We start from the raw sequence: 13119 nt of genomic DNA, 5'->3' as shown, positions 1-13119 counted from the left end.
GTATGTTAGTACTATTACAGCATTTGCCTGGTGTGAATAAGAAAAACTCGGTAAATACATCGCTCAGGATAATTGACTTGAAATAGCTGTTACACCTTTTTGACCAAGTGCCTCCACTGGGAATCGAACCCGGACCGTTTACACCACACTAATTTTAAACATGCTGAACAATTGAGCATTACGCTTGAGTTCCAACTATTTTTCCAGGATTTCCAGGACTATGTTTGAGTTCCAACTGTTCCGAAGTTATATGACTTTGTTAAAATAGATTTAAAAGCCTTATACATTGTGGGCATTCTTATGAAGAAATATGAAGTATGTATTTGCTCTGCTGTGTCGAAGACAACAGTCTTCTCTGAATGCATTCCTACTTATTATTAAACAAGAGAAATGCCCAATTACAGTTTTACATTCATTAGGAGCATCCTTAAAACCAGCAACATGCTATAAGTACTCCTTAACCACCACGCAAAAAATCGAGGCCATGTAGAACATTTTCGTCAACACACTCAGTGGGGGAGCTCTGGTAATTGTATTCTCAAATGACGTTGCTGAGTCTGTTGAACTAGCAACGAAAATGACATTCTTCAGTCTGTAGAGGAAGAAAAAAAGGATTGTGCATAATAACGACGCGGTCGTTTGGAGCTTTTTCTCTGAATACCTCTCATTGTTGGTGAAGGTTTACAGAGTCAGCCACTGAACACACTTGTAATGCTATTCTGTAAAAACAAGGAAAAAATATATGGTTTATAAAATTTTTATCTTACTTGGTAGCTAAGTATCTCTACTTGGCTATTTATATACTAAGTAGCTCTCTACTTGGATTTCATTTTGTTAAGTGGTGTACCTACTTTAAGTTCTATGACTTTTTCAAATGGAATTATGATTATTTGCATAATGAAACCTGCAAGCTTATTATCTCTTGCAAATGTACGCATCCACATTTTGCACTAACTTCCTCAATTTATTCGGCAGAACACAGCCAATATATTCTAAAGTTCTTCTTGTACAGGTGTTGATAGAGCATAGGTAGAGCAAATTACAGTCCGAAATAGTTTTTTCCCACTACCAGATTTTATTACAAAATTCCACTATAATACAAAAATAGATACATGTTTTCTAATGTTTGGATTAAAGTAGGTGTCACTTGCGAGCAGACGGTCTGAGGAAGGAATCTTTACTAAGCAAGCTACGTGAGGAGGGGTAAGATATTCAACGCTCCAATGCAAGCAGAGAGGGGTTAGAGTCCCGACAAAGCTTCACTGTAAGCTAGGCCGGTATTGCGATAAGGAATCTCCTAATGCTCCACTGCAAGCTTAGAGAAAGGTAAGGTTCCCGCAAGGATCCACTAAGCCAGGAGAGAGCGAAAGCCAGAAGTTTCACTACAAGCTGAGGCTTTGTGTTTAGGTGAGGTACTTCCAAAGTTTCACTGCAAGCCAAAAAAGGGTATTTGACCAATTGAAACTGATGGCTGTCGTTCGGTTATATAGCTGCTCCAGGTAAGATGGTGGCGTTGTTGTTCCTTCTTCATTACATGGCCAATGGTATCAGTGTTGCCCCCGTCGTCTGCTGCTATAGTAATCCATAGTAAAATGCACGAGGTTGATATTTGTAAATAAAAGCACATGTCGGCTGTTTGCACACACAACCATAAAGGAAATTACAATATAATTTTTATTCATCTTATAACGTAAAACTAGAACAGATCAGCATATTATTTTTATTCAGTCTTTATTCGGTCTGATACCTACCATGTCTCCCCGAAAATAAGACTAGGTCTTATTTTAACATTTTGATCAAAAGACGCTTTAGGATTTATTTTCAGAAATCACTGTGACTGAAGAGTCGGAGTGTACCGTTACTTACCGTCTCGGATCGTTTCAGTAAACGCCCAGAAATGAGTTTTCTTGAACGATTTGTTGGGATAAGACCAGTATAAATTCACCTTTTTAAAAATGCAGCCAATAGTAGCTTAAACCTTCTAGTAACTACGTATAGAAAAAAGTTACTATTAAGATTTTTTTTCAAGCTTCGTTAAGCCAGCAGAGGATCAGTTAACATAACGAAACAAGGATAAAACAGCTGTTTACTAGACGTCGCCCATTCTCCACATTGATACACAGATTACCATTGAATCATTGTAGACTAGCGAGCGGGAAAACATCGAGTGCAACGGAAACGCAAACCAAGTGTGAACTACATGATATAGTACAATTGGTCTAGGCGGAGGGGATAATACAACCGCAATTCATCGTCGAATGGTAAGAATTACGGTGAGAACTTTATAAGTGATTATTATGTCCACAAGTGCTACAGAGAACTTAAAGAATGACTTTACCCTGATGCACGACAAGAGGAAACATATGGAGGCAACACCATGCTGAACATGTGAAAGGCATAGATCATGATTTCTGAAGTGTCTAATCTTCGAATTTAAGGGAACTGAGCAGCCGCCTGGGTTTCTCTAGTAGCTTAAGAAAGGTTGAAAACAGCACTAGTGTAAAGTAAGACATTCGAGCCCTGACGTTTGGAGCATTTCTTGAAGGTCAATCTTATTCTTAGACTAGGCCTTACACTAAGAGCAATCTGAAAAAATATGCTTAGGGTAATTTTCTGGTTGAGTCTTATTGTTAGGGAAACAGTATATCACCCTGCAAATACACACGTTTTATTACACCAACTACACACTGCAATCTGGCATATCTTGGATGATCGTGTTGGATTGAAATTTAGCGTTCCCTTCAGGACTGAGGCTATATAAAATATACACCTACAGCTTAACGTAGGATCCGAACAACATGAACTTTCGCTCAGAATTGAAGCCGAATCTCCCAATTCGGAGATGTATGCGCTAATTTTATAAACACGAGAAGGAAAACTCGACGATTATTCACTCGTACAATTATTTATAAGATTCCGAAAAGGATAACTACAACTATGGACTGAATTATGTCTTAAGCAGACAGTTCTTTTTAGAACATTGTGTGAATTTCTAGCATTCCAAAGTAGTCTGATCGTTTGTGTACGTTTCGAAATAAACTCAACTATACTGCAGAGAACATACTGTACATCGGCATAATTAGTAATAAGTAACAATTAGAATATCAATTAGAAAAATCCTACACAACCAGGGATCAAATTCAGTATATATCTTTTATAATAATCATTAACTATAAACACACATTGCACTTTAATAGTGGTTTACACCTTACTGTGTGTTTATATGAGTCCAAATGTAAGACATTGCTCGCAATATTACAGCATAGATTTGAAAAGATTTAGCATGTACAGAAACCATGGAACTTGTTTTCAGAAGCTGAGAATGGGAACTGAATTTATCGCCAAACAGCCTGATAAAATTAATTCACAGCATACATTTAAAACATGGTCGGAATCTACAGACCCTAGTGTGTAGTCGTAAGGTTGTGTCAGAAACTGTGCTTTCCTCGTTGATGAGTAGTGTATAGATACAAAGTTCAATTCGATACTATTTTTAAATTACATAAAATGATAAAATTAATTTTATTTTATAATTACTTAAATGAGTCTTCCACGGATATACCCTTAGCACCGTGGTTGGCTCTGGGTTATCCAATATCCTGCAAGGCTGTCCGAAATACAGAAAACATCACTCTCTTCAACTTCACGTTATCTCTCCACTTCAATTTTTCATTTCTAGAGTCCAACTTCTTAACCAACACTAATAAAAGGACACTTGAATACAGAAACGGTCGATATGTTACTTGTTCACAGTTTTATCGATGTTTCTATTGTAAAACGTAACAGTAAAATCAATTTTTAACTTCGGAATTCACTTTGCATTTCATTCTATATCGGATTGTCTTCCGATGTAAATTCTTATATCAGCAACTCAGCAGATTCTTTTCACCATTATGTTCCAGGTATTGTTTATTGATTATTTACAAAAGTTTCCCAACTTTTAGTTTCTTATCTTTCTAGTTAATTTGTTGTTTAAATTTCTCTTTTGCTTCTTGCTGAGTGTTCGTTATCTCTATTTAGCGTTCAATGCTCTTTGATACTATTTTCTCATCTTCTATACCTTTCTCTTAAGATTTCTAGCCAATTAAAGCAGAAAGATATGTTCAGGTTTATTTTTAGTTTGATTGTTAGTGGTTTAGTTTCTGTTATAACAACTACTAACTAACAAAATACCCGGCAAACTCGGGTAAAATATGACATTGTTGCTCTTTTACACAGGAATTCATATACCCCCTACTCTCTTCTCTCAAAAGAGGAATTTTCGAAAGCATTCGGACACTTTTCCAATTTTTTTTAAATGAGTAACTTTTGTACCAACTTTCATAGGGTTACCATATTTCAAAAATGAAAATCCGGGACGCTACTAAATTACGAGAATCTTTGAAATGCTTAAAATGGAAAGAAGGTTATATATTAATTTACCATTAGATAGAGTTGTTCAAGTATTACGTATCACATTTTTAGTCATTTTAGTAGATCCTCTCCTCCCTAGTTAAGCAAACGTAAGCAGATGTTTTACTCCCTCGCCCCTGGTAAGCATTTTTTTTAAATATCTTAGGATCTGTTATGTTTCATGGCTTTCAGAGTCATGGCTCATTCAAAGTATGATGTTTCCCTTCGCACGTTTTGTCTGTTCGTGTTGTAACCTCCCATTTTCCATTGTTATCTGTTCAGTTTTGTTAATTAAAAAATATATTTTTCTTCTTGAACGGTTAGCGGAAAATTGTCAAAAATATTGCTCAGGGATTATTGATTAAAATATTTCAGAAGCAAGATGCAGATAACAATAAGATTGAGCAGTAAAACCTTTTGTACCTGGTCCAATGAAACAAATGATTCGTTTGATATCAAAGTAGTTAAATCGTGAACTTAATTAAAGCCATGTCTTATGTATTTAATTTTTCTCAACTTTTGAACTGCCATACTCAGAAGTTGAAGAGAATAATTATATACCTACTTCTGTGAAAAAAGCAAACTATAATATTCCCTTCCTTTTTTCTTCGCTGAAAACTGGGACATTTAAGCGTCCCGAGAAATATTTCCGGGACGCAGATCTCGACTCCGTGACGGTTCCGGGTTTTCCGGGACAAATGGCAACTTACAACTTTCACCTCCCTAACTTGATGGACTTCAGTGATATTTTCTGGGGGAGAGAGAAATTGAAAAAAAGAAATTTCCACCATTCGCCTCCTTTACAGCGGAAGTTTCCTAACGCTCGGGCAGGAGTCCAATTATTTTTAGTGAGGAGTTTAAACTATACTAATACTCCATCTCCCGTACTTGAGGAGCTTCTGAGATACGTACTTTGTTTTAGATACGAATGTTGAAACCTCTCAATCTTAGGAGACATGATATAAACCCAGTTCGAAATACTTATTAGCTATGTTCCCAAATTTATTACAAACGATTCAACGTGATAGATTTGGATAGAGCTGAGAAACATACAAAAATATTATAGAAACTCTCCTGTTTTCTCCTTAAAAGCAGGGTTTCTATACAAGGTTTCAACTCGTTAACTTAAGCGGTTTCTGAGATATTATGCATAAATCTTAAACTACCTTTTCATCTTTCAATCTCTTTTTCTTTTATGATCTGCATAAAAATTCTGAATAACGTACTGTCTCTTATAAACCACGATCTCTTTCGTAGAGTTACCTAGGATGCACACGGAACGATCAAAAAACATTTTTATGTATAAGATTATTGAATTCGTTAAATCTCCAATTATATCTAAGGTACATCCTTCTTCGGGATTTAGCAGTGATTTTAGCTTTTGCTTACTCGTATAGTAGTTCGCCTTCTTTTGTTTTTGAATTGTTTCTACATTTCATTGGTATTTTTTTGACTAAATCAAAATTTACGTGATGTCTATGTTCCTTCCTGCCCTCCTCGACTGTTAAAAGTAGGGTTGTTGGTTGCAAGTATTGGCACATTTTGCTGTGCCTGAGATTTATTGTAGTTGGAGTAAGTTCAAAGTTGTTGATTAAAAATGTAATGGATTCTGTTATTATGAAACACGACACAGGTAGCTGTGAGGATAAATAACGAGAGATTAAGGCAAAGTTTTGTAAGTTGTCGAAAGGATAAGGAAAAATTATTAATATTGAAGAATAATGAACATAGTATCTTAGAGGAAGATGTTAATTTTGAAGTAATTTTGAGAATAAATATGATGAACCAGTGGCGTAGGGAAGGGGGGGCCGGAGGGACCGGGCCTCCCCTAAAGAGGTCCGACAATGTACTTTGGTACTTTGATGTTTGTAATTTTTTTTATATATTTTTATGTTTATATATTTTTTGTTTGTAATTTTTCTATATGTACCTATAACAGCACTTGCCCCCCCCCCCAAACACACATCCTGGCTACGCTACTGTGATGAACGGTAATACATAATTGTATTTGAAAATGGTAATCATAGCATTTATATAGTAATTATGCGTTGTTTTAATTAAAGAAGTAATTTATTATAAATATACTGTAAACATAAAAGTTAAGTCGGAACTACGATTGAACTAAAATTACAAATCTTGTTATGTACTTTTAAATTTAGTTCTGGCTCTGTGGCCTTTAATTCGAGTTTTCTATCGTCTGAGAATGGCTCTGTGGCAAACTCTTGATTAAGTATTTGCATCAGCTGTGAATACAATTTTCTTCTTTAGTTATAAAGTTTCACACATTGTTTCACGTTAATGTAAATAGGATGTTAGATGTTATGAACTTACTAGATAGAGTGTATCCTTCTTTGGTCTTCAATTGAGTCACTTGATTCCACTAATCATGAAATTTTGTTATTATTGTTGTCTTACGTTCATGTTAAAAATCAATATTGCTGCTTTTGATTGCGATCGCTCTGCTGTAATTTGTGTATTACTGGCATGAAAGAAATTTTATCTTCTCGTATACATGTTTTCTTCCTTGAGAAGACAAAATTCCTTTCGTAAAATATTAAGGTCTTCTTCTTCTGCTAGATTCCTCACCTCATAAAGAACTGTGCTAGATCTTTGTATATTTAACTATGTGTATTATAGCTTTTCCACCTTTTATGGTTGACGGGTGAATACGCAACATGTCTGCGAAGGTTGTTTCGGATCGAACACAGTCTTACTGTGCGCGTTTACTATTGATGATAGATTTCTTGAATGTCAATTTTTTTTCTTTCCTTCTTTAATAAAGTTCTCTTGTTAATTTTAGTAGTTCATTCGGATCTTGAAGGTAAGTTGGAAGATTTAAATAGTATTCTATTTTCCCCTCTATTTGTGGGAATGCAGTAGTATCCCCCTATTCATGTAACGATCTCCTTGTATGTCTTAATACTATTGTTAGTACTGATTGCTCTTCCAGTTTTACTAATTGCGTTGCGTGTTTGATAATGTAATATGAGTCTCCTGAATAAAAATGTTTTTTGGATATTGATAAAGAAGATAGTGTTATCTACGTTAAATGATGGATTAAAATTAAAATAATCCAATGGATCTTTTCGTGATTTTTGTTTTATCTTCCTTAGATACACGTGGAGATTTCGTACTAAATATACAACTAGAAACACGGATGTTTATAGCCATCGAATAAAAAGGGTCAATAGAAAAGAATTATACCTTATGGCAATCCAATCCAGTCACGCTGATGACTCATCATGATGACGGGAAGAACGTCCAACTATTCACTATTTTGTCCAATGAAGCTTTTGATCATAATTTATTACAGCCTTAATAGGATATTTGCAGAAACTCGATTTCACTTCACATAGAAAAGCCAGGAGAGAGACGCATGGACTCCAGCTTCACCGATTGTTGTCTTCCTACTTAGAGTTTTACGTATGGTGATTTTATTTCTTATTGTCGTTCAATAAACTTTTTTCTCTCTTGTTAATGTTCTTTGCATCATTTATTTGACAAATTTCTTCTTGTTTCGCAATGACCTCTTTCTCTCATTCTGTTTCAAGTTCTTCTTTGTATACCGGAAATCTTGCTTTGTATTATACTACCACCGTTTCTACGTCTGTACCAAGATTTTTTTTTAGCTTTTTTTTTTCAGTTCGCACAAACTTCAAATGCAAAGTTTCCCTCTCATCTGACGTCTCGATTTCTTTTCAGAATGGCACACAGTGAGTTGGAGCTTTTCAACCCTGTTTTCTGTAACATCCTTCAGTCACCTGTTCGCTTTATTTTTGCACCAAATACAGATTTTTTTACAATCTTGTATTTTATAATTAAAATAAATGTACTTCTTACTACCTTCGTTTCCTTTTACTTCTTAGCGGCAATATTCAAAAGAATCATATAAACTTCAACACATATAGAGAAAGAGAAAAATTACACACGTGCTTGCTTCTCCACGTGCCTGAGTAAACATACATCACCGGCAGAAAATTAGCAGTGCTTTTGTAAATATGTAAACATCGTCTACCTTTTCTTCATGATTTTTTTCTTTTAGCGAAAAAAAAATAGTATTGGAAATCCTCATATGGGAACCTGAAAAATGAATTAAAACTTGAATTTTAGATTTTTCACTTAATTTCGACGAGAAATAAGTAAGTGTCATATATGACACACTTACAACTCACAAAGAACACGTCAGTTGACACCAAAATCTCTTATTCATACACATCAATATCTCAGTCATTTGGTGTCTTTGATAAATCACAAAAAAGCTAAAGTGAAAAAAGGTATGTTCCATATATGGCACGGCACGCGGTAAGGGGTTAACTTAAAACAGCGGACCTACACAGTTGACCTTGTGCCACGAGGAAGTCTATCATCACGCACGCTTAAACGCAATGCTTCTATCATTTCATTAAGTGGGCTTGATTGTAGTTTTATTATGTAATTTTTATCGTATAATTGTTTCTTATTGTAGTGCCTTAGTTCTATAAGCTTGTTTTAGAGTAAAATGTTACTTCTAATGCTTCTTGCATAGGGGTATATATGCCAGCAACTTAGCAGTAGATCAAGGTACTCTGGTAGCTTTGTTTATAATCATTTAAAAGTAAGACCAAAAAAGTTAATAGCTCAGTGACTAGTAGTGCAAGTTGTCTGTGTGTATATGCGTGTGATCCCTTGCTTGATTTTATGGTTTGAAGTGCCTCTTTCTTTACTAATCCTGCTTATAGATGTTTAGTAGTGACTAGAAATAAGGTATCTAGAAGACCATTCAATTGGTCACTGGCGATTTATCCAGTATCATGTTCATCAATGTAAAAGTTTGTGATGCACTATTATGTTGCAATGATGTCAGAAATGTGTAGTCATTAAGAGAAAAGAAAAGGCAAACATCTATCAAGATATTTTAATAAATTATTCAAATAAGAGGAAGTAAGCAAAGAATATTTATAAGAAAACATTAATAAAATGGTGTTTATTTTTGTAATCAAATATACAAAATGGTATATTAATTATCTGTACTCATATTTAAATAATACACATAACAAAAATTAGCTGGTGTCTAAGGTGGAAATTTCAACTTTATGCAGCAAAGGCTACAACAACTTTCTTTCTTTATTTAATAAACCTTCCCATTCTGCTAGGTCAATTAACATTGAATCAAGAACAATCAACTATAATAACAACAACACAAAAGGTGAAGAAGTTTAAAGAATCGGCTAAAGCTTACAATTAAATGTATTGTGCCGACAAGTACCTGCTAGAACGGAAGAAGTCCGATAAATCCTTAGTCAGGTTGGGATTCGAACCCTGGTCTTCCGATTTCGAAATAGTGATGCTAACAACTTGATTCGAAAACATGTAAATGGTATTCTACTACCCATGATCTGAAACGTCTGCATCTTACACTTATAGGATATCAATTTAATCTTGAGTAAATTTCTTGATGTAACGTTCGATAAGCATTTCGCTTGGAGCTTCTATAGTAGAGCCTCCAAAACCATTCAACTTTCCACTTTATCTTGATTAGTGTCTAATGATTAAACTACTTCTTTATAGGTGTAAGTTTACATATGGCTGGCAATCATTCACTGTTATTCAGCTTAGTTATCTGTGCCATCAAAATTGCATTAAACTCCTGACTATTTAGGACTCCATCATTCGCATTGTATGTTCTCTGTATTGGTGAACACCTACTCAAAAGGTATATACGCCATATTAAATGTGCTTTTCTTTCGTTTCCGATGACTCCATTCCCACTAACTCTTCAACTATACTACTAAGGCACACACAATTTATTCCATATGTATATATCTCATTGGAGTTCTTCTTTGAATATCAGAGCAAAGCATAAACTCGGAGAATGACAATGCTTGTTGTCATATAGGTTTTCGTCATTCACACTTCATGATTTAATCTCTTTACTAACATACGTTGCCTAATAAATATTCTGTGGCTCATCCCGTCGTGAGGAGTTCAGGAAAGAAAATTAACATCTGTAGACTGAACTAAAAATATCAGCTTATGCTCTTGTGAAGTATTTGCCCTCGTAAATACATTTCTTTCTGCAATACATCTCTTCTTAGTCCATATCGTAAAACACAGTTATAGGAATGGCATAACCTTCTACGGCCCTCCGATTCCTGATCGGAACGAGAATCTGTTTCAAAAATATAGAAAATTGTTTATCTTGTTGCTTAAGGTATGATATGATGAAAATAACGCTTCACACATTTTCAGATATCTGAAACTGTCTAATTGCCTTCAAGGAACAATGTATAGCAGAGTGCTATGTACTAATACGATTACAGAAATATATTATATCGTTTAAAAGTTTTATTTGTTATGATTAAATATGTGATGTGAGCTATCTATAAACGATGTTATTAAGAACTATGTCACACCTCGTGAAGACTGAATAAAATGTACATGTGTGTACATTCAGCAAAATAGTATACGAGTACCTTAAATACAAGTTTCTAAAATCCCGTATAGGTCATCGTCATGTGTATTTATCTCCCAAAGAGGAAACCATTAGCAAATTTTTCAGAGTATCGGTATATATAGCTCTAATGATCTCGTAATTAATCTGTAGTCATTCAACCTCAAGAAGTATATATTACTGAGGAAACACAGAGAAGGATCCTAGAAAACAAAATAGGACGCGATACTGCCAATTACAGGGTGGTGAAGCATATGAACAAACTTTTTTTTTTTTTTTTTTTTTTTGCATTAGAGATATCTGTTATTGATCTACCCCTTTTTTCCCTTGCCTAATATGTAAACTTAGGACATCAACTTTCAACAAATACAGAGATACTATAAGTGAATGTTCACATATGTTTGAATAAGTGATTGTGTGAATAGATGCTTTATCTTAACAAGCCGAAAGGAATGGTTTTAGAATTACAACGTCACACCCGCCATTTGGCATGCATAAGAAGGAAATCCAAGTTTGGCCGTATTCGAATAAAATAGTGAAGAGTCGATGAGATTGGAGGCCTAAAACGAGATTGGAGGCAGAGAATGATAAAACGAGGTGATTTATATTCATTCATATATTTATTTGATTCATACGGCTCTTGCGGAAATGGGCCGAAGGCAAAAATCAGATTTGTATCTTGATCATTTTTCTTCGCTTTCTAATGGAAAGAGAGCTTCGATAAAAAGTAATCCAGGAAATTGGTTACTTATGAATCAAGTGCTTCCTGTTCCCCATTCTCTCTCTCTCTCTCTCTCTCTCTCTCTCTCTCTTAGCGTATGTATGTATGTGTGTGTGTATGTGTGTGTGTTTTGGTATTATATTTTTTCCTCATAAATGAGATCAAAAAGGTAGAAATTCCCTACGACGGATAGTTCTCTTGAAAGCGAATCCACAATAAAAACACGTAGAGAAATCAAATTCCCTGTTTGAGAAAAAATATAATTCTATAAAGCAATTTCATTTGTAATTTAAATTCAGTATGATTTCTATTTCTATATTCGGTTAGCTCCAGTTAGACTGCTAGACCCAAAGAAGATCACAGTCTCTGAAGTAGGAATTAGTTTTCCAAGGATTCATACACACACTCGGGAGCTTAGAGACAACATCTAAGATATCCAATTATTCTCTTAGAAAGCAGAGAGAAATGTAACTTGGGCTTAGGAGCCTAGATCAAAGGATTGAACTGTGGCTATCATTGCAAGACTACTGCGGATACCTTATACTGTGAAATTAACAATTAATTAAATTCAAAGTTACATAACCACATAGAATAATTTTAATTATCAGTACATATTAAATACATCATGCATAATTTTTAACGTCATTTAGAATATACTGGTGAGTTGAAGATGAAAGTAAGTTTCGTATGTTATGTCACTCTCAAGTGGCATAGATCAGTGAAACTTGAACCATACATAGAAAGTAGAGCTACAGCATGACACAGGAGATAACAGAAACACATGATAGGAGAACAAAATCGATACTTTTAGACAGAGGAAAAAACTTACACTGAGAGCACTGCAACTTATGATACCTTCTGATATTAGAGTGTTAAGGGCTCCTTGCAAGGATGTGTAATCCACTCAGACAATGAAGTATGCTCTGCAATGTGGTCCCACTATGCTTACAAAGTTAGTTATAAGTTGTTGGGCTATAGGGTTCCCCTACTCCACCAACGCTGTTGACAACTGTTGATTTAGGATGGATTTAGGATTTTAAATTTCCTTTCGGAATGTATGGCCATGTAGCCCGTCACATGTGACGGATGACGTCCCTTGGCGAGCACACTATCCGGGGAAAGAGAAGGAAGGAAGCGGTCTGGGACACACACAAGTTAGGTATCATCCCGGCATTTGCCTGGTATGCATGAGGAAAACCCAGGAAAATCTCATTCAGGATGGCTGGCCTGAAAAAGCTTTTTACACTTTTTCAACCGAGTGCCCCACCGGGAATCGAACCCCGGACCACTCGCACTTGACAACTATTGAATGGTATTTGTGTATTTGGAAGTGCTGCAAGACGTCGCACCATAACACTCCAAACACGCTCGATGCAATTTAATCGGAGTAACGGACAGTGTAGTCCATTTGCCGAATATCCTCTTGTTCAAAGAGTTGCACTCTTCGATATGGTCACATATAAAGAAGTAATGACCGATACATATCTGAAAAGTACATGTGAAGAAGGAGTACAGTGTCACAATGACGTTGACCAGTGAATGTAGCTATAAAAATTGGGCTAATCGGTATACCCAT

At 35.2% G+C, this 13119-nt stretch overlaps 1 protein-coding gene across 3 annotated transcripts in view; it reads left to right on the top strand.

The window, feature by feature from the left end:
- Positions 1-13119, top strand: part of LOC145678532 (uncharacterized) — a 537693-nt gene that overhangs the window by 115181 nt on the left and 409393 nt on the right. The window contains exon 2 of one of the 3 annotated variants that reach the window (XM_081748781.1): positions 7196-7213. The exons of 1 other annotated variant lie outside the window; for it this stretch is intronic. In XM_081748781.1, coding sequence (XP_081604907.1) covers positions 7196-7213 — 18 coding nt within the window. Of the gene's footprint in view, positions 1-7192; positions 7214-13119 lie in introns of all 3 variants that reach the window. One more of the 3 variants, XM_081748780.1, reaches the window with a different exon arrangement.

This window comes from Thermobia domestica, chromosome 2, assembly GCF_964235325.1.
Source record: "Thermobia domestica chromosome 2, izTheDome1.hap1.1, whole genome shotgun sequence".
NCBI classification, from domain to species: Eukaryota; Metazoa; Arthropoda; class Insecta; order Zygentoma; family Lepismatidae; genus Thermobia; species Thermobia domestica.
The sequence above is the reverse complement of the archived record's forward strand: the minus strand, read 5'-3'. Positions and strand labels throughout refer to the sequence as shown.